We start from the raw sequence: 22,317 nt of genomic DNA, 5'->3' as shown, positions 1-22,317 counted from the left end.
ATCTGACTGTCTAATTTTATCATAGTAAGGGTAAGCTTACTAACAAAACTCCTCCTCCCTACACACACACACACACACACACACACACACACACACACACACACACACACACACGTCCCAAAGGGTGTAGAGAGATTAAAAAGCTCACATACTGGCTTAGACAGCACCTTGTGAATGACCTACTGAGGCCGGTGGAGTACAGTTCTGCAAAACCAGACTGCTTGAAAGGTGGTGCCGTTAACAGTTGGGTTTCTACAGCGATTGTGTTGAGCTAATGGTATCAAACTGTTGGAGTGATCTCTTGGGGATGCTGCGGGATGAAACAAGACCGTGTGTGTAAAACGCTCGGTAAACTGTGAGGCTGTGTACACGTGGGAAATGTGTTTTAGTGTTGACTATGAAAGCTGCTGCATGCAAAAAAGAAGGAAAATTTTAATTTTACAAACAAGGAAAAACAGCCACAGGCATCCAAAGATTACATTCTAGCTTTTCTTTCTTTTTTCTTTTCTCCTTTTCTTTTTCTTCCTCTTCCTCCTCCTCTTCTTCTCAGAAATTGTCTTCTGGGCTATGGGGGTCTAAGCCAGTGACTCTCATCCTTCCTAATACTGAAACCCTTCAATACAGTTCCTCAAGTTGTGGCAATCCTGCAAGCATAGAATTATTTTTGTTTCTGCTTCATAACTGTAATTTTGCTACTGTTATGATCATAATGTAAATATCTGTGTTTTCTGATGGCCTTAGGTAACCCCTGTGAAAAGGTCGTTTGACCCCCCTAAAGGGGTCGCAAACCACTGGTCTAAGCATTTATATTCTGGGAGATTGTTACCTGTTCTTATCAAGAAGAGACTGGAAGGCTGTGGCACCTCTGATAGAGTGTTCATTAGCAAACAGGAGGTGAGATGTGATTCCCCAGTACCTCCTAAGTCAGGCTTAGTAGTACACACCTATCATCCTAGCACTTGGGAGACAGAGACAAGAGGGCCAGATGTTCAAGGTCATCCTACACTGCACTGGTGGTTGGAAGCCAGTCTGGACCACATGAGACCTTGTCTCCAAGGAGGACGGAGAGGTATTGAGAAACGGAATGAACTCAAGAAACCATTTTCAATACAATATTAGAACTAGAAATTACCAAGTCACACATCCAAGGTCAAGAGCTTGCTAGACAGGCAAACTGCATTTTTCGCAGTAAGCATTTATTTAGGAAATAAAAAAAAAGATGTATCTTTAACCATAGCAACTCATTCTCTAAAACTCTATCACGTGTCATTCTACATCACTGATTCTACAGTTCATGTCAGCTACAGAATGCCCCTGCCGTCCCCCACAGACAGAGCTCCTGACTGGCCTGTCGCCTGATACTCAGTGCACGGATGCCGGTGGATGCTGCTGTTTTGTGCTGGGATGGCACGGTCTGGGATGAGTCTGTGGCATCGCTGGCCGAGCTCTCACACAGCGGTATCAGGAGACTGCAGTGAAAATCGCATTATGAGTTAGCTTTGTGATCGGTTTTATTGGAACCGAAACTGAGTGAAAAGACTTAGGAATAATTGGGTAATCAAAGCGAATTAAATCAAGAGGGGGAAAATATCAGTTCTGGCATCAAACGGGGATGGCTCTGACACCCACATCTGTGGTCTTTATCCATTTTAATCAAGTCTAAATTATGCCATTAAGACTTATTTTTGCGATGTTTACACTTGCTCAGACACAGCAGACTTTCTATTCATCTCCGGGTATTTCTTGAAACATTAAAACCTCCCCACTGTTTCTGGGGAAATGTTACATAACTTGATTAGCATCCAGATATTCAGCACACGTGCTCACTTGTGGGGCATTACATGTAGTTTCTGAGAAATGCAATCCAGATGTTCAGCTTTCGACCCATGAAGATGAATCCTCCATCCCAATACTCATTGTTGCCTTCAGGAAACCAGGTTTAAGTGTGTCTGGTTAATGAAAGTCTACTAAAATAAATAGCCATATCATGCTCCCGGGTGGCAGAAATATTCCTATAGTAACGAGCCAGGATTTCTCCAGTTCCTTTGCTGTGTTTCCCAAGGGCTACTGCTCATTCAGAAAAAAAAAAAAAAACTGTTTAGACCAACAGATGGTGGCAGTCGCTGCCCCCCCACCCCCCAGTACTCTTTAAGTGTGTAACTGAGGGTATGCTGAATGATGGAATGACCAAGCCAGGTTCACAGGCAGAAAAACGAGTGTAGGAACCTTCCGTCTCCTTTGTTGAAGCTTGAGTGTCTTTGTCACTGTGGTTTGGTCACTGTGTCATCATCCAGTGGAAACTGTCTCCAGCCCCTCTCTTCTTCCGCTCTAGGCTCCTGCTGCTTACACCCCAGGATCTTGGTGTTTGTGTACTCGGTTTGGTTTGGGATTCTGTTTCCCTCATTGGTGGTGTCTCGTGCCCAAATCAGGAATTGTGGAGGCTGACTGCTCACCCTAGAGGGACCACTGGCCATCTTCTACAGGACTTGGCTACTGTCTCTACAAAAAAGGCCACGATGACTCTCTATGCATTGAATGCTGCTGGCCCTGGTGGCCCCTCCCAAGCTGTAAAGAACCTGAGTTTAGCTCCCCGGGAGGTCTGTGTGTCACCTTGAAAATTTCAATGGCTTAATACTTTGGCCAAGGGAAGGACTCTACTTGTACGTTTCTGTTGTTCAGAGCAACAGTCATGTTCATCAGAGCTAGTTAAGAGGAAGGGTAGGCTTGAGTATCTTGAGGTGAAGGCCCAATCTCCCCTGTACGAAGCTGTGAGTTCTTTTCTTAAGGAACTTGCTGAGCATTAACAACATGGCGGCTTGCACCGTGACCCTGTCCACTGCCTCTCACTGCTTTATATGTATTTTCATCTCACTAAAAGTTCACAAGAGTGGGGAAGTAGAGACTTTCCTTACAGCACTTCCTTTGTATAGGAAGAAACTAAAGACACAGAGACGTTAAGAAACTTACCCAAGTTTACACAGCCACAAACCCAGCAGATCCGGGATTCAAAGCATGTCTTCTCACTCTACAACTTTCACCCTTACGTACAAGCTACATCATTTCATGTATGCCGTCGATATCCTGCCGTAGCTGTGGTATCGGGACCTTTCTGGCTGCCATCTCGGAAAGCAATATAGATGGCATCGTAAGGAAGCGTGCTTGTGCCGATGCATCAAAGAGCTACACAAAGCCCCCTGCAGGAGGACCTCTGTCCTCTCCTGTCCGCTTTTCTTTATTTCTGAGGAGTGCTGCTTGCAGCCAAGCCTGGAGTGAAGGTCTTTGTGATCCCTTCTAGGGAGGCTGAGGCAGGGGGATCACATATGCAAGGTCTGCCTGGGCTGCCAACCTGGGTCACTCAGTGGGATCTTGTCTCAGATGAAAAGTAACAATGAGCCTGGGGATGCATCTCAATGAAAAATCTCCTTGCCTCATATGGATTGGCAGCATTGTATAGATAGACTCTCTACCCCCCCCAAAAAAAAAACACAGAAAAAGAACAAACGAAAAAACCACACAAATAGGAGAAAGCGAGAAACCACATCCAAACTCCTGCTTCCTGTGGTTTGTTGAATGACGGCCCTAAGGACCCACCTCTCCTCCAGCACCGTTTGTTGACAGAATAAATAAAATTACAAACAGATTATAATAATATAACTTTTCCTTCTTTATGGCTCTCTGTTTGTTTTTTAAATGCCTTTCTCTCTTCTTCCTATTTCTTTTTGAAAACAAAACTGAGATTTTGCCAAACATGGAAATTGTCCCAGAACACAGGAGCCAAGAAGCACTTAATACTCTCATCATGGAAAAGTGTTCCAAAGCCTCTTTATAAAGCAAGCCGCATCTTCCCAGTGATTTTCCTTGTCCCTCTCTCTAACTGTGTGGGGCCTCCTGCCCTGTCTGTCAGGAGCTGCTCCTGGGGACTTCTCTTCCTGGTGAGGCCTCCCCAGGTCTCTGCAGTAGACTGACTTGGGCCCAGCTCCTTCTTGATAGAATGGATTCAGATTTGGGCATAGTTGATGCTAGGGAAGGCAGATGCCCAGATGTTAGAACCTGGCCTTGGCTCAGGACAGACCTCCTGGTCATGGAGTGCCTCTCTGGAGCCTGACTCGGGGGAAACCTCCAACACTGTACAGCCAGGAGGGAGGGCTGGGCAGGGCTAGCCTCGGGTGTCATCCATTGCAGGGTGGCTAGAAACTGGGCATGCCAGGTGCTCCTGTGTTAGCAGACCACCGCCCCTGTGCAGGAGCATTTGGATCTCTAAATATTGGCGTGAGAGACTCGGCTGCATGTGCTTTGTGGCTGTAGCCACATGATGTCTCTTCTGCGTTGCCTTGCTCTCTTCTTCCACTGTGGAGCCTGTGGTGTGGACACATACCAGCTCAGGTGGTTTCTGGACATTGATCTTATCCCGGATAAGACAGGATGTCAATACCTGCGCTCATTTAGAAAAATAAGTCCAGGTTGTTCTGAGGGTGTGGGAGTTTTGAGGTAGGGGAAACTGAGGGTGTGGTCTGAGGGGAGGAATGGGCGGTGGCCCCCACGCATAGGTCCCAGGGCAGTGAGATTTCGTTTCAGTGCATGAATAAACTTGTAGAGCTTTAAACACCAAAAGGCCATTGGAAGGTTTTACTCTGTGGGACACAGGGTACCCAACCTGGTGTCATTTTTTTTTCCAAAGCACAGAGACCGTGTGCTGTTGAGTTTGTTTATAAGCAGTTTTGTCCATGCATTGCTACTGATTAAAAGGCATTTGGTACCGGGGGAAAGCCAAGCTTTCGCCTACGGGAAGATGTGGAGGGAAGAGCCTGGGTACTCAGGAGACCCCTGCAAACCCACCACATGGTCCTCTTTGCTCTCTGGTTCTTGAAAGTAATACTCAGTTGAGTCTATGGGACGTCCTCCGTCTCATGTAGCCATCATCCAGGACAAGGCTCTGTTCTCCCCAAGGATATCTTCATCATCAGAAGTAGACTATAGACCCCTCCACCCTCTGACCCCCACACACACACCCCCCCCCCCCCCCCCGCAATGGCCAGGAGATGTTTGATGGCTCATTTGCTGGATTCTTAGATGTCTTGGGTGACAGGCCAGGTTCCCTGGTGTGTGATGAAGGGTCAACTTTGGGGAAATGGTGAGGAGTGTGTGGTACACGTCCATCACATAGCCCAAGATTCTCGAACATTTAAGAGTTGATATAGTCACAAAGATTAGGCCATTTGCAAACTAAAATTTGCTGAGAAGAAGCCAAGCAGAGATGACACTGTTAGTGTCCGGAGAACTGGACCGGACTGAGTCAGAGGCCTCGGGTTTGTGTTTGTGACTCCACTGATCCCTTAGCCTCACACCCCCTATCCACAGAGTCAGATCAGTGAACCTGGAAGGTGATTTGAAGGTTAACAGTAAGTGCTCTGGGTGGGAGCAAGCCTTGCGAATCTCTCTGAGTTTTATTTAATACCTGCAGAGATATCTGTCTAAACGTTTACAGCGATGGCTCCTTCTCACTTGCCCAGTACCCTCTCACTAAAGAAATGCATACAAAATCAATTTTTGTGTCTATATCCTGTTTCTTCCCCTATAGACCCATAGAGCAGTTTACAAAGAAATGGAAACCCAGCCCCGGCTCTAAATTGATTTGGCTACATTTGATACACTCTTCCTTTCTAGAATATGACTTTTCAGCTGTAATAGCCCAAAAGATTGCTTTTCACACCTCTTTCGTTTTTATGATCCTTTCAAAGACTTCTTATGTTGTTCACAGTAGAACTGGCAGCCAGGTTTCTGCAGTCTCAGAAGTCACCAAGGCAGAAGTGTCGAGACCTCATCGTCAGACGGAAGGCCCGATGCATTTCTTTGTGTGGGAAGATAAGGAGCTCCCAGTCCTTGTTTTGCAGGGGGATTTTGGTTCAGAGAAAAGAAACCTAAGGAACCCTGGCTTCCACTGGGACCAGAGTCCAAATCACAGCTGTCTCTTTGACTTGAGCTGGGTTCACAAGAGGAAACACAGCACAGAGATGCTGCTGCTGGTACCAAGGAGGGAGGTGTAGGCTCAGAACAGCCAGTGCTGTGGGCATCAGAGGGACTGCCAGGGAGGGCAGGGATCACAGGCTAAGGCTGTCCAGCTGGGTTGTCCAGACCCCAGAGTTCAGGCATTATCCCCATTTATGGAGCCAATCGTATAGGTAAATCAAGGGTTGACCCTGGTGGTCGGCATCCCTGTTATGCACAAGTTGCAAGTACCTGAGCGTTTTGAAAGCCTGTATGAGTCTGGGTTCTGCAGGAAAACAGAGCTAATAGAAAGCATTAATCTGTATGTCCATTCACCCACCTATCCATTTATCCATCCATTCATCTACCCACCCAGCAATCATCCATCCATGCATGCATCCACCCACCCGTCCATCACCTGTATCTCCTAGAGACCCGGGAGAATCAGTGGTTCAGTTCTAGTCAAAGTGCAAAACTTTGAGCCCCAGGAGAGCCAGGGCTGCAAGTCCTAAGCTGAGTCCTCCTGGTCCCAAAGCGGAAGACCAGTGTTCCAGTGTGAAGACTAGCAGCTCTGGAGAATAAACACTTTCCCATTCCTCCTTTTGCTCTGTCCAGGCCTATAACACTGAAATAGGCCACCCCACTCTGAGAGGGTACGCCATTCTGCTTGGTCTCCAGAGTCTCAGGTTGATCCCATCCAGAAGAGTGACACAGCAATCCCTGTACCCAGGGACTAATATCTGGGTACCTGTCTCCCAGCCAATGTCTCTCCTGAGTGTGTCCTGCATACGTACACTGAGCTCTAGATTGATTGTAGTAGGAACATCCAGGGGAGGCTGTTGATGAGGACTCTTTGAAATGGAGCACTCCCCCTCCTCCTCCGCCTCCAACTCCTCCCAAGAGCAAACATGTCAGAAACCATGCTGGGAACTCACTCTCCCCTCCAGGCTGTGACCACTTAGTTCCAAAGCATTAGCAGAATTTGACGGATGGGAAGGAAGTATGTTGGGGTTTTAAGAAAGCGGATTCTTGAGAGATTATTTGAGTGGGCCTGTACACGAGTTATTTTCCACACCTCCTAATACCTACATCAGCCCACTCCTTAATGGGCCTGCTATCAGCCGGGGCTGATCATCATCATTAGGGAAGGACACTCCGAGAGGGCTCTGCAGAAAAATGGCCTGGGCTGGGAATTGATCCACCAAGGGATAATTTGAAACAAAGACTCTGAGATCTAGCAGGCCTAGAAAATTACTATCTTGCTCAATGGGATTAGTTGTCCAAATGAAGAATATTTTCTTCCTACGCCATCCCGTCTTCTGATGGCTCTTTTCACCTCTCGTCCCTTCTGTGCCTGTGGCTGGATTCCCTGGCCAGCAACACTGCAGATCTTCAGCTCTGCACCAGGCTTAGGAACACGGCCATGTTAGCGGTGCTTAAAGGGAAGCATGGGGCTGCTGGGGGCTGCGCTTTACCGATGGGGAGTAAGAAAGGATCTGGCTCGGGAGGAACCTCTCATTCTCCTGCTGTAATTTTCATGAAGCGCTCATCATTTTTTTATTAGCCCAGTGGTTTTCCTGATAGATTAGGTCGTTTTGTCTGATGGGTCTTCAGCCCTCCCTTGACTAGTCTTGCCTCCTCTGAAGGAGAAAAGCTTTGTGGCCAAAGACAGGGTGTGGCCAGCTGGAGGAATGCCGAACTCAGCAGTGGTGACATTTGGTGGCAGGGGTGACAGACTAAAAACCTTGTATTAGGGGAGCACAGATACCCCAGGTGAGGCACAGCACGGGCCTGCCCTGTCCCTCCATGGAAGAAGAAGCCTAGGACATTGGGGTTGCAGGCATCTAAGGTGCTGGACACGGTGGCACACACCTTTAATCCCAGAACTCAGGAGGCAGAGGCAGGTGGATCTCTGTTGGGTTTGAGGTCAGCTTGGTCTATATAGTGAGTTACAGGCCAGCCAGAGCTACACAGTGAGACTATGTTCCCTGAAAAGAAAAAATAAATAAATAAATAAAAAAGAAGATTAAGGATCAGAGTCTACAGGAAGGTGAGAGGGAGTCGGCTGCGGGAAAGGATTTCACTCACACCTTTGTGACATGCATGAGCACCTCCTGGCCACTGGTGGCACTGCTTGGTGGTGGGGAGGGATGGTTATCTAATGGGGCTAGCAGAAGAGTTGGCACAAAGTTCTATCCGTCCATTCATATAAGCACACACTACCCTTTACCTATCTACCCCATTCATCCATCTACCCATCTATTCATATATTTAATACATCTATACACTTATCTATCAATCCATCTATCCACAGATCTACTCACCTCTCCATCTACTCAACCATCTACACATCCATCCATCTATCCATCCATCCATCTAAACATCCATCCATCTATCCATCCATCCATCATCTATCCATCCATCCATTTATTCATCTGTACATCCATTCACACATTTACCTACCCATCCATCTGTTGACCTATCCATCTACCTACTTATTCATGTATCCATCTACCCATTTGCCCCCACCCACACACATCTAACCTTCCATCTGTCCATCCACTCAGCCGATCATCTTTCACTATTGTGCTTATGGAAATGGTCACCACATACAACACACAGCGCTGGAAGCTGAGGAGAGGAGGAAGGGTGAGTCTCTTGCTTAGGCTTTCACAGACCAGACAAGGATACGGATAAATAGTCTAGCAGTTTGGTTACAGTGAGGAAAACCTTGAGGGGTAAGCCTGGGCTAACCCTGATGGGAAGAGAGGGTTCCTGTGTGTATATTCTGAGGAGGCTTGCATTCTGGGAAATGTCCTTCCCTCATTCAAGGGTGTGGCATGACCTCCCTTCTGTTTCGGTGGAAGGTAAGTATCCCCAGCACCTGGGTTCAGTTCTCCTCCATGCCCATATCTGTGTAGCCACAGCTTCCTGGAATATCCCCTCAGACATCCTCAGCTGGAATACCCCCTCAGACATCCTCAGCTGGACTATCCCCTCAGACATCCTCAGCTGCAGATTTCTGTTCTCTGCTGTATTTCTTTGTTGTGTGAAGATTCTTAGATCTCTGTTGTTTAAAAAATATATTTTAGTAAAGGCAGCCTCTTACTGTGTGTCCCAGGCTGACCTGGAACTCCCTGTGTGACCCGGGCTGCTCTCCAGCTCACAGCAACCCCTGCTTAGCCTCTAGAGTGCTGGGATTACAGGCTCCAGCCACTGTGAGGCTTCACCTTAACATTTTAATACAACAATAGAAAAACTCGGCCTTAACCCTCTTTCCAGGGTAGCTACTTCCCTGTGTTCTGTTCACACTGGGCCTCGTGAGAGGGAAGTCCACGCTTACTGCCACTATTCCCTCTTTAAACGTCAGCAGACAAGTTTCATCTTGTCCCTCACAATGTCCAGGTAGCGATGGCAGTGTCCTCTGTCTTTAGCTGTGGATGTTCTTCACCTGTACCATGATGCTTCTCTTCCTTTCTGGCTGGTGTGCCCACTCTCCTAAGGACTCAGCTGGAGGCCTTCCAGAGGCTGCCCCACCCCTGGGATAGTACACTCCTCATGCCCTTCTGTGGCTCCCACTGACACACATGTACCCCAGTCTGCTACAGTTAGAGACTGACTCCATCAGAATGACCTTTTCAAAGGACCCACCATGGCAATGTGTGTCCTTGCAGGCCAGAGGAAGTCAGCACTCCCTTTACCTGGGAAGCACCTGTTGACCTCAAGAGACTTCCCTAAACGTGCAAACTCTAAAGCAATCATGTGACAACCTTCCAGTACCCCTTCTTCCGGACAGGACAGTTGGTACCTGGATAGTATCTTGTTGCTTTGATACTTGTGTATCACACAAGTGTAAATCACACTTGCTCATACTTGAGGAGTAGAAATGTGGATGCTGCCCCCACGGCTGCCTTCCTTCTTAGCAGTCTCCTCCCTCCACCATGCCTCATCATCTCTGCACAGAGGGAGGGAGCTTTGACAGTGAGTTTTGGATTTGCTGACACTCCTGTGCCTCCCATGCTGAGGGGCTTTGAGCACAGTGACCTTGAAGGCCAGTGGGGAGCCTCACACAGCACACAAGGTGAGGGGTGTCACCGACAGCTGAGGACCTTTAGCAATACAGGGTACTAAAGAGAAATGGATACCTCATGCGTCCAGCATTCAGGCAGTAGCTGGAAGCAGGTGAGTTTCCAGGAGCTCCCGGGGCTGTGCTGGGAATCTGAATCTGAGAAGTGGTACCAGCGGGCTGTACTGGGAATTGAAGGTGGGCACACCAACCCCATCTCCATGGAGTTGTGCATATTGGTTCCCAATACCTGCTCTGTGAGGATTTGTGTGTTCGCTTTCCTTACTTTATAGGAAAAGCAGTAGATGTCTGTTTAGCGCTTGGACATTTCATGCCTCCCCATGGAGGGCACATTTGGAACATTATGCAGGCAGAGAAGTTGCACCTTCCTCACCCTTGGCCTCTCCTAACCAATAGAATGCAAGCTAACATGTTTAGATTCTTAGTTTCGTTGGTAAGTTTGGAGTGGCCGGAGGTGTAAGAATCCAGTTCCTGGAGAAGTATTCAAGGCATTTTCTCTCTGTGTGTCAATGTAGGGTTCGATGACCTCAACGTGTGCGCTGACCCAGGCGTTCCAGAGAATGGCTTCAGGACCCCAAGTGGAGGAGTTTTCTTCGAAAGTTCTGTAACCCGATATCACTGCCAAGATGGATTCAAGCTGAAGGGCTCTACAAAGAGACTGTGTGTGAAACATATTAATGGGACCCTAGGCTGGGTCCCAAGTGACAGACCCGTCTGCATCCAAGAAGGTAAAGGGCCTGCCCCTCTGTAGGAGCCAGGGATGTGACTCTCAGGGAGGAGGGCCGTGGGTACTCCAGAGGCATCGGTCCCAGGGCTGGTCTAGTCTACAAGATGAGTTTGAATAGTCCTCTTTCCCTGTCAATTCCCATCCAATTTATCACCATTTTGGCCTGGGCAAGAGGACACTCAGATGACATAGGCACTTGGCTATCAGGCTGCAGTTCAGCACTCACTCCCCTGTTATGGGGAAGAATACAGTTAATATTTTTGTGCAGTTGGTGATATAAAAGGTGGGATGTGACTCGGAATCAAATCAACTACTACTTTTTTTTTTTTTTTTTTTTTTTTTTTTTTCAGTTTTTCGAGACAGGGTTTCTCTGTGTAGTTTTGGTGCCTGTCCTGGATCTTGCTCTGTAGACCAGGGTGGCCTCAAACTCACAGAGATCCGCCTGGCTCTGCCTCCCGAGTGCTGGGATTAAGGGGTGCGTCACTGCCACCCGGCCAAATCAACTACTACTTTTCAGCCCAGTGTTTGGTGTGACTCGTTCAAGAAGCTATGGCGGGGAGAGTGGATTGACCCCATAGCCGGCCCTTCCTAACAGTGACCCCTGGATCTCTTGCTGATACAGAACACTCACTGACTTCTGGCAGCTAGCCCAAATCCGCTGCCTGCAACAATCTCATAGGCTTTTTCTGTTCCGTTTTGCTTTGTTTTATTTTTGCTCGGTAGACAATGTTTAGGGTTATGAAAAATGAATTGTTTAATTAATTGGAGTGCTAAGAGATTGATTATGAGTCTCACAGGATCAGCGAGGCTGAAGTTGGAATAGGCATGGATCAGAAATTAACTCAAACCTCTAACCTCCAGGAGGCGCGGGCCCTAGTGTGTTTCTGCTCTGCTAATGTTGGAGCTCATTAGAGACGGCTTCTGTTTCTCTTCATTATTGAGGTTATTTGGGGGGAAGATTTTATGATAAGATGTAAAGGAGCACTGTGATTTAATAATGTGTACTTCCTTGCTGAAACTTTAAAAAAAAAATTGCACGTGTGGGTGTGGGTCTGTGGGTGAGGACATGCATGTGAGAGCCAGTGCCTGGGAGGCTGGAGGTCTTGGATCCCCTGGAGCGAGAGTTTACACACCAGCACACCAGCATGGTACAGGGAACTGAACTCAGGGCCTCTGCCTGAGCAGTGCGTGCTCTTAGCCACTGAGCCATCCCCCAGCCCCGCTTTATGAAACTTTTAAACTGATTTAATCTGACAAGCACCTTTTATTATGCTTTTTCATATGGAAATTGCAAAGGGTGAGCAAGAATGGTGTCTTGCCCTTAAAGTACTCACTTATAAATTCACTATGCCCTCATGCATGGATCCCATGTGAGCTGTGCTCTCTGAAAAATTCGACTGAACTGGAAGTTGATTTGGTTCATGTCTATATACCCTGCCAAGGCCTGTGGCCTGAGATGCCCCGTACCCAGGAGCATGAGCGGACAAAGTAAAGGAGAACACGGGCTCCAGATATTGCCCAGAAATGAAGGCCTTCTCTTGTTTCATCTTCTTGGGCAAAACTAAAGCAGTTTAGCAACTTTAAAATGAGCGCCAGCCCTGTGTGCTGTGGAGATAATTCCAGGTGTTGAGCAGTCTCCTTGGATGGGGGCTTCTTGTGTGCCAAGACCCAGGGAGAAGGCACAGTCTAAAGTGGTGGTACAGTGTCCGGACTCTGCACACCCACCGCAACCTGAAACCGGACCGTGACTCCCTAAAGGACGGTCCAGATCTGCATTCTGGTCACGGTGATGAGTGGTAAGCAATGTCTGGGAACGCTTGGAAGAACCGACTGCCAGCTTAGGCAAAGCGGGATGTTTATTTGAACTTGGTGGTGGCACTACTTACCTTTGGGACGCTTGTGTGCAAAGATGGCTGTTGTGCCTCGATGGTGGAAAATGTCATTGTTGATGCCTTTGGTGTTCTTTATTTAGTTTTTGGTTCTGGGGATTGAACCCAGGACCTCAGGCATGCTAGGCTAGTTCTCTACCACTGTGTTATCTCCCTGGCTCTTTATTCTGCACGGCTCATGGAGAAGGTGGTGGGTGGGGTCTACGCCATGGAGATTGTTTTTTTCCTGCTTTGTAGATAACCCTAGCTGAGTGCTTCACATTTATGCTGGGTGGTTAGTAAGAGCTGATGAATTAATTTGCTGCCTTGCCAGAAGGCTGAGCTTTGTAACGGAGATAATGATGATTTATGTTCCCATTTTCTGTTTGGGTGGCCGAGACTCAGAGAGGCTCATCACTTCCTCAAGGTCACACAGCGTATGAGGAAGTAACAGAACCGAAGGTAATCCTAATGTTATGGGAATCCTTAGGAACTGCTTCCGCTCTACGGAAAACCAACAAGACAGAAGCAGTGGAAGAACCGGCTTGCTCAAGGCAGCCTAAGGGCCATGGAGGCAACATCTCCATCGTCCAGGGCTCAGGGTTGCATAGAGCTTTTCGGGGGCACAAGGGCTTACAATGAGACAGGAGTGGGGCCCCCTCAGCTCTGTAGGGGTTCCCTTCCTGAAAGTCCGCCTGGATGTAGCCGTCTGGACCAACATCTGTGCTTTATTTTAGGTCAGCTAGTCTGTGTGTCCATGTAGAGTAGAAAAGGGCTTCCGAGAGCATGGGGGAGCGGGGAAGAGGGCAGATAGGAAGAGTTCCTGTCCTCCCAAATAATGTGCTTTGTAAGTTTGCTGTTCTGGACGTTTATCTACATGACCACGTTCACAGTGTCAACATGACTTCTGCCTGTCCTGTCACACTATGCCAGGATGCCTTGCCTGGCAGGGTTGTGGCGGACCTTCATCGTGTCGCAAAAGCCCTTCTCATCAGGCATAAGAGCACATTGTCACAGCAAGTGACACAAGCCAGGTTGGAGTTGAGGGACTCATGGGAGTCTCCTAATTTAAGCAGTTTGGCAGACAAAGAAACAGCCTCAAAGAAGGAAAGAGTCCCCTGGCTTTCTATCAGAGTTTTAGTGACAGTCGGACCAGATCTAGCCTCGGGGCTCATCACCGTGACCCCCACTGCGCTCCACAGAGTCCTTTACCCTGCTTAACCAGCTCTGTCTGAGAAGCAAAGATTTGTTTGAGACAGAGTCTCCCATATCCCAGGCTGGCCTGGAATTTGCTATATAGCCAAGGATAGGCTTGAACTTCTGATCCTCCTGCCTCCACCCCAAAAGTGCTGGGAGCACAAACATGTACCAACGTGTCTGTGTTGGCCGAGAAGCAGATTCTACATCTTTACGTCTCCTTGACTCTTGGTGTCCACCAGCTCTGCTGTGCTCTGCAGAAATATTGATGTCATGTGCCGTACAACAAATTAGGCCAACGTCCTCTTGGGCAGTCTCTTGGGTTCCCACCTCTTTACTCCCTACCCTAACGGGAACCAGCTCTTTCCCTGCATTCTAGTTTAAACTGCTTGTCTCAGCGAAGGTCACTGGCAGCCAGGGTCTGCCTAGCTGACATTACAGGGAATGGATTCTTCTCGGCACCCGAATCTCCCACTTGAAAAGTATGGATTTTCTCTGAGCCATCATCCAAGGGCCACTCTAGCCATCGGGACCTAGAGCCTGGGTGAAAGCATTCGGTAGCGGCATGGAAATTCTGAAATTGGCCAAAGACATTGCAGGCCTGTGAGGTCAGGGTGCCAGCCACCAGCTGGGCCTCTGCTTTGGCAAAACCACCCAGCTGGGTCTAACTGGGTACACTTTCCTGGGGTAACACCCTTTCCTGTGAAGAAGAGCTGAAATAAGATTAGCCTTATGTGAAATGGGTTTAGAGACACAGGCTAAACACAAATATCCAGGCACAAACAGACAGCTGGAGTCGGCTCTGGGCTGGCTCTCACTCTGGTGTGCATGCCTTAGGCTGAGGCAGGAGGATTGAAAGTTCTAGACTAACTTGATCTGTGTGTAAGACCCATTAAAAAAAAGAAAGGTGTATTTTATAAGTAAAATAGCCCAGAACTAAAATACAATCCCTTTGGTTCCTATCCATGCTATGAACAAATGGACAGGGGAGGGGAGGTATGGGGAGGGGAGGTGTGGGGAGGGGAGGTGGGGGAGGGGAAGAAGCTCAGCCTCTGTCTTGCTGGGTCTGGTGATTGTCAGCATTACTGGAAACATTTCCTTGATTAAGCATCTTTTGCTGCTGGACTACAGAACGCACTTTGCCCTCATGCGTTGGTTATTCTGTTAGGTCTGGGGTCACACAATAATGGGGGACAGACCACCAAAGTCTATTAAACCAGAAGCAAACTTTATTCCAGAAAAATAAAAATTAAAAAAAAAAAACCAAACAAAACAAAAAACACCTCAGGGCACAAAAGCTTATCAGCTAGCTGAAACCACAGCCAGTGTTGGAATTCTGGGGCTGTGGCCACGGAGGTGGGTACTGGCCTTTTATAGTATCAGACATGGGATGCATGCTAGGAATCACGTAGAAACAACTATTAAAAGTTAACTTTGGTCCAGGCAGTTGTTGGCTATAAGGGGCAAGGGAGTTAAAAGTTAACCCCTGGCTGTTGACCGAGGAGCTGCTGTAAAGCAGACAGCCACTGTTAGCAGTTAACCTTTAGAGCTGATGACTGTCAGTTTTCATCTCTCAAGCTTCTAATTTTATATATATATATTCCTGGACCCTTCAATTCCAGCTAGACAGAAGCTTTTGCTGTGTTTTAAGCAGAGGACTAAATAACCAGTTGAAGCCAGTTTCTGCATTGACAAGCTCCCTCAGACTGTGAGCCAACACTGCCCAGTTTAGGAATCTCCTCACCAGGAAAGGTGCTTATGAAGCTTTTCAAGTCAGATCTATGTAGCAGGAACGTCATCATCTGGGTGGGGTCGGGGTGTCCTCGGAACATCTTTGGGTGTAGTCAGCACAGGTGAGGGGCACACAGCTTTCTTTTCTCTTTTAAGCCCCCCTATCTGGAGTAGCTGCTTTGGGAAGGAGAGACCTGAGCACTGCAAACTTAAATTTATATGAAATTAGTATTTGAGTTCTCCTCAGTGAGGGAGGAGGGGAGCTTTCCATTTCCCCCCAGCCAGCTTCCTTGAGCAGTTTGGAGAACGGCCCGTGATCTCCTTGGGCATCACATTCCTGTCAGTTTTTGATAAATACCTATTAAGAAAAAAAAACGTATGCTCGTGACCCTGAAGTCCCCAGCTCTAGCAGACAGCTTGTTCCAATGTGTCTTCCTTAGCAAGTGCCCAGATGGTTTATGAGGACAGTGACCGTCCTCTTAATCCCAGCACGATGCTGCTAAGAGACCTTACATGTGCCGTGGTCCGCAGAGCACGCCTTGTTTCAGATGAACTGTCTGAGAGGAAGGCTCTTCAGGCAGCCATTCCTCGTCAGCTGGCCAGTCAGTTCCTCGCAGCTGAAGTGGAGCAGAAAAACATGGTTTAAACCACACAGGAAATGCAGCCTCAAAGCACTGCCTACTCAGAACCCCCTGCCCCCAGCATCAGTCACCACAACCTCCTGCCCCAAACCCCAGGCACACCCTTCAGTGCTGTTTCAAGAGCAAAGCTTACAGGTGGCATGGAGGGCCACAGTAATGGAGGGAAATGTGTGAGTCTGGGGAATTTTTTAAAAAATGTTTTATGTGTATTTAAAAATTCAAAAATAAATGTTAAATTATTTTATGTTGAAATTACATGTATGTCTGGTATGTCTGTGCATCATGTGGGTCTTCCTACCTCTGAGGCAGGAAGAAAGCGTCAGACCTCCTGGAACGTGAGTTCTATAGATGAGTGACTGTAAGCCACTGTGTGGGCGCTGGGAACCGAACCTGGGTCCTGAGCAAGAGCAGCCTGTGCTCTTAACGATGCTGTGCTATTTCTCCAGCTCCTCCAGATGTTTGTTCCCCAAAGAACAACCTTGTTCTTGCCTCAGTGCCTTCGAAGGGAGGGAGCGTGCAGTCTAGAAGCCGCCTGGGCAGGCGGCATGCTGTCGCACCCTGCAGGTGTGTGGAAAGGCTGCTGTGTAACCATTGTCTGCGTATCTGAGTAGGCAGCTCTCACCCCTGAGGTGTGAGAGGAGGACCCAGGGTTCTGGCAGCTCCTGCTTCCTCCCTGCTCTTGTGAAACAGTGGTCTTCTGCTGCTACCTGCTCCTGAGGCTCCCCGCAGCCTCCACAGGTGGCCTGGGGGTGATTGGTGTTCTCTTGGTGTCCCTGTGAACAGTCACACACGGAGCTCTTTGTGGGGAGTGCTGGCCTTGCCCTGGCCTCTTTGACTGATATTTGGGTTTCATGCCGGCCACTTGTAGTCTTTCCCACAGAGCATGCCTTCCGTCTGTAACTCTGGTCACCTCAGCACCACACACCTTATCGTTGCTTTGACACAATTAATGATGTGAGTTCAGTTGAGTCTGGGTTATCGAGGGTTGTGAAAGGAGTTACCAGTTCCAGATCATGCACTTTGGGAACGCTGACAAAGATGAACCGTGGCAGCCGGACAGTCGGTCCGGAATCTACCTCTACCCCCAGGTCACTAGGACACAAAGCGGAGTCCTCCACATACTCCTGCACTCTGCGCATCTCTGGCTCGTAGGCCTGGTCTGGTGCAGTACCTTTGTTCTCCTCCCCCCCAAGGAGGCTGCACTGTTCTAAGGGGGTGAGTCCTGTGTACAAGGGGGCTGTGCTATGTTAGATGCATAGGGTGTTCTTCAAGGGCCAGGTGCTGTCCTAGATTCACTGTGTCCTCTTCAATGGGTGCTGATACCCAGTATCTTCTTCAATGGATGCTGGATGCAGAGTGTGTTCATCAGTAGCTAGGTGCTATGATGGATGCTCGCCATGTTCTTCAGGGAGTACAGTAGGCCGGCATGGCGGCTCTGGTGTTTGCTTTCTGGATGAGAATGCAGAAGCTCAGAGGAGCTGGATTCTCTGTGGAATCCTGGGCAGTGGCAGGGATGGGATCATCTCTGTGTTTTCCAGGACATTCAGCTCACTCAGCCCAGCCTGGCCAGGGTCCCTTCTTCTGACTGGAGATAGAGAGATGACATGCATGTTAATGGCCATACCCCTTAGGAAGGCTTCATCCTGTCAGCATCCTTGGTAAGGACCAGTTCTCTACAGGGTACTGGCTTTTAAAATGTGACCAAGGATCCCCGCCTCAGAACCTGTTGTAAATACCTACTCAGGCCTCCCTCACCAGAGTGCTAGGGATAGGGCCAAGGAATCTGATTCCTAAGAAAGATAACTGGAAACCTCCCAGGTGATTTTCTCCTTTAGAAGTCCTGAGAGCCCCTTACTCAGGGATGTAGTGTCCTACAACTTCGTGTGAGGGAACAGAAATTATCTTCTGTAGTGTTTAGCAGAGTTCCTTGGAGACCATTCTTGCCGTCAGAGTGTCAGTTTGTCAGACAGAGAGGCCTGGGGGAGCATCCGTGAATTATACGCTGTGCCCAGCGATCAAGCTGGGAGAGGATGGGCCATTGTCCCAGTGACTTCCAGGCTTGTACTTTCTCTGGAGGTGTGTCTTCCAGGCTGCCTGCCGGGTCACCTGGGGAACTTAAAAAAAAAAAAAACAAAAACAGAGCTGGGGACTGATAAGTATTTTGAAAGTCCCTGGTTGTGGGTTTCTCCCCTGATGCAATAAACCAAATCAGGCCGAATTAATAAGACCAGGTTTAATCTGAGCAAAGCAACTCCTGGTGACTCTCAGGAAAAGGAAGCAGGAGAGAAATCAGGTGGAAGGTCTACGGACCTGACCTTAAATACCCCACAGGCTCGGTTTTGAGGCGCTCTGGGGGAGGAGCCACTGCTTGGCGGGTTTTCTGAGGGCGAAGGATTAGAATGGGAAGAGTGGGGCTGAGTTTCCAGCTGAACATCTGGGGGGGGCTGGAGTGCCCCACCCCACCCCGCAGCTGGAGATTCCCAGTGGAGACCGTTCCAAGGAACTCCAGTTCTTGTAACTCCTATACCCTGGAAGTTTCATTCCCCTGATCATTTCCATTTGGAGGAAGTACTCTCCCACAGCTTGGGGGCATTTCTGAAAGCTCTCCAGGGAGGTCCAGGAGTCCCTTCCATTTGTGCTCTCTGACTGGATGTCCCTGTTACCTAGTTGCCTGGTCATAGCCCAAAGATTGAGTAGAACATAGGAGAGCTGTTCCCAGGATGACCCCGACTCGCTATGACTACATGTTTAACCCTTCTTTGTCCAAGTTCCTTGCAGCATGCCAAAAAGAAAAAATAATAATAATAATTCATCCATGAAGCACTTTTTTAAAAAGTACTTACTAAAATATTTTGGCTCCCATAGGCCTGACCAGGATTGCTATAAAAGATGAATAATTTGACATTAAGAAGATTCTTTGAGCTTCCTGGGGGAAGGGTGCGATGTGAGTTTAAGTATTATTATTACATTATAAATTTTTAATTAAAAGATCCAACTTGACTCACAAGCTAAAGCTGGCAGTAGAGTTGGCAGCCGGCCCCTTTATTCATCGAAAGTGTGGGGTGCGGGCATTTTTCAAAAGCACGGCAGTCTTAGTCCTTTTTTATGGCTACTCATATATTAAGTTGGGCTGTCTTCCACCTCCAGGAGCTTCATCGAAACAGATGGAAGCCCTAAAAATGTTTTATTTAGCGTTCTTCTCTTCTCAGGTGCATTTTCTATCACCTAAAATTTCTTCCGTGTTGATTTAGACATGAGTTATAGAAAGCGGCCGCCTCTGGCCCCGAGGGCGAATATTTCCACGTCTTCCCCTAAGCTACACTCATGTGTCTCCTGCCCGTCCCCAGGGCCACTGTCAAGTCTCACCTTGGCTGGTGTTGACAGAAGTCACCATTGCCCGTGCGCTCTCCCCTGACATTTCCATGTGAGTCTGAATTTTGTTCTTGAAGAATGTCTCATCTTAAATGTAGACATGACTTGAAATGGAGAAAAAGCAATTCCAGAAGTAATAAGGTCAGGTTAGACTGGGGCTGAACCAGTGAAGATGAGTGGCGGAAAGATCACATACCCCCATGGCAAGGTGACAGCTGGATAGCCGCAGGAGAGGATTCACTAGCCTCCTCATCAAGCCCTGCAAATGCAGAGAAGTCTCCATCAGGGCAGCGTTGCTTCTTAACCAGCTGTGCCCACATTCCTGCATTCTTTCATCTATGAATGATGCATTCCCACCCTGACTGTACAAGGACTCTGCAGGGGCCGGGGGAGGGGGTGGCTTTAAATCACAGAAAGACCTAGTCAGCGGATAGTCACAGCATCAGCATGTATTCAGATCCCTGTCAGATCACGTGGAAAGGTCACATGATGACTGGTGGTGACCTTGAACACCTAGTTGACTGTAGAGATCCCCCGGGAAGCAATAATTTTTCATGAGCTCACACCTGCAACAACCCAGAATTAGGTTGGTTACTTGTGGAAAATGTAGGGCTTACCCACAGGGATGTCCTTTCAAATCCATCACTGTGTATCCGATTCTCTCACTCCAGTGTGGAGTGGTTTGAGGCTGACCCGGGCTCCCCAGGCCCCATTTTGTGAGTCCCATTAGCACCAACAGAGACCTCCTCAGAGCCCCTACTGGGTCTACAAAGCAAAGGCCTCACAGTACAGACCTGTTCATGTTAGAGTCCAATGTCACTTGGCTAACACAGATGCTGGGATCATTACATTCCCGGCCAGCATTTTTTGTTTTGAATGATGTCTTTGGTCTCCCGGGTCACCTGCACTGGCCTTGGGTTTCTTCTCAGACAGTTCTTCTTAGCTTTTGATTGCCCAGAGGCATGAAACATGCACATTTCCAGGCACCATGCCCCAAGCATCTTTCAGGCTGGGATCTAAATCATTGAACATGTAGTTGATCCTCCAGCTGGGCCTCAGATACTCCTCCTTGAGAGGCTTGCCCTGGATCTTCCGTCTGTAAGCAAAGAGGTTCTGTCAGTCATCAGTCTGTGAGAACTGTCTCTGAAACCTATTCTTGGCTGGGGGAAGTAACTCAGGAGGCAAATTGCCCACCCGGCATGTGCAAGGCCATGAGATTGGTGTACTCAGTACCACCAAAAAAGAACACCTGCCTGGCATGAAATCATTTTTAATGTTTCCTCTGAGCCTCCTTCTGGCCACCCAGTACGTCCCATCTCTTCCTTTTTACATATGAGGCTACTTTCCAGAAAGTGAACATTGATCTCACCGTTTCTTTAAAGATAAAATAATTAAGCCTCTGTTTCTCAAGAGAAGCAGAAAGGGCTGGGGACATGGCTCCACTGACAGAATGCTTGTTGCACAGATGTGAGGACCTGAGGGTCCCCAGCACCGGTGGAAAAAGCCAGGCACAGTGGCTTGTCCTTGTAATCCCAGCCCTAGGGAGGTAGGGACCCAAGGGCTTGCTCACCAGCCACCTCGCTGAATCGATAGGCTCTAGGATCTGTGAGAGACTCAGTCTCAAACTAATAATGATAATAACAATAAAAAATGTAGAGAGCGATAGAAGGGAACACTCGAAGTTAACCTCTATCCTCACATGCATGCATAGGTATGCATACTCAGCATACATATGTGCATACACACACGGGAACATGTACACGTGTGAAGCAAAAAAAAAAAATCACCGTTTACTTGTATGATGAAACTGCACCAACTTCTGTAATTTACATCAAGGGGTCAGCTTGCCTTCTTGAATTTTTTTTCTGGGATATAATTAAAGTTTTATGCTTTGGGGAATTTCTGTGCTTCATCCCCATACACACCGTCCTTCATTCCTAGACATTCTGTGAAGTGGCTCCACCTCCAGATCCAGCAGCCCTGGGGGAGGTAGGGAAGGGGGCGGCATCGTCAGTGGAAATCCTCATTCTCCATGCTGGGCTCACTTTGCTGTCCTTACAACTTTGTTTAAATTTGCAAAACATAGTACATATAGGAAAATTCATGAAACAGAACAGCTTGGTGAACACTCATGAGATAACACCAGCATCCCCATCATCCAGGGAAGAAATAGGACCCTGCTGGTATCCCCAGAAGTTCGTTCCCACTCATCTTATGGCACACTGCTGCAGTTGGATAATTTCCATGGTTTCCTGGTGGTCTAATGTATGGACATGCCATCGTTTGAATATTCATTTTGGTGGACATTTTAGACTCTCCCGATTGTCTCCTGTTATAAATAGTGCTGCAGTTAGCGTATCAGAACATGATGATTGATAATCTTCTATTTCTGTTGGCTCTGTATCAGAGAGTAGAGCTTTTGAGGTGTGTGGTATTCATATATCCAGTGTTAATAGACATTGCTAGTTTTCTCAAATGGTTGTACCAGTTTGTACTCCCACAAACAGAATATGTCCCTTAGTATTAGCAATATTTTAGCCATCTGGAAGACATGTAGTACTCTCTCTAACATTGTAGTGGGATGGTTGTTGGGGAGTTTGTTTCTTTGATTTTGGTTGTTTGGTTGGTTGGGTTTGTTTTGAGACTGTGTTGTACTGTGCGGGGCACACCTGCCTCAGTTTCCTGAGTCCGACTTTTGCAGGCACATCC

General features: G+C 48.0%; 1 protein-coding gene across 2 annotated transcripts in view; it reads left to right on the top strand.

Annotated features, from left to right (window-relative positions):
- Positions 1-22,317, top strand: part of Susd4 (sushi domain containing 4) — a 129,396-nt gene that overhangs the window by 55,865 nt on the left and 51,214 nt on the right. For both annotated transcript variants that reach the window (XM_028894571.2, XM_028894569.2), the window contains exon 3: positions 10,588-10,800. In XM_028894571.2, the coding sequence (XP_028750404.1) occupies positions 10,588-10,800 (213 nt within the window). The remainder of the gene's footprint in view (positions 1-10,587; positions 10,801-22,317) is intronic.

The sequence above is a fragment of the Peromyscus leucopus genome, chromosome 15 (assembly GCF_004664715.2).
Source record: "Peromyscus leucopus breed LL Stock chromosome 15, UCI_PerLeu_2.1, whole genome shotgun sequence".
Classification (NCBI taxonomy): Eukaryota; Metazoa; Chordata; class Mammalia; order Rodentia; family Cricetidae; genus Peromyscus; species Peromyscus leucopus.
The sequence above is the reverse complement of the archived record's forward strand: the minus strand, read 5'-3'. Positions and strand labels throughout refer to the sequence as shown.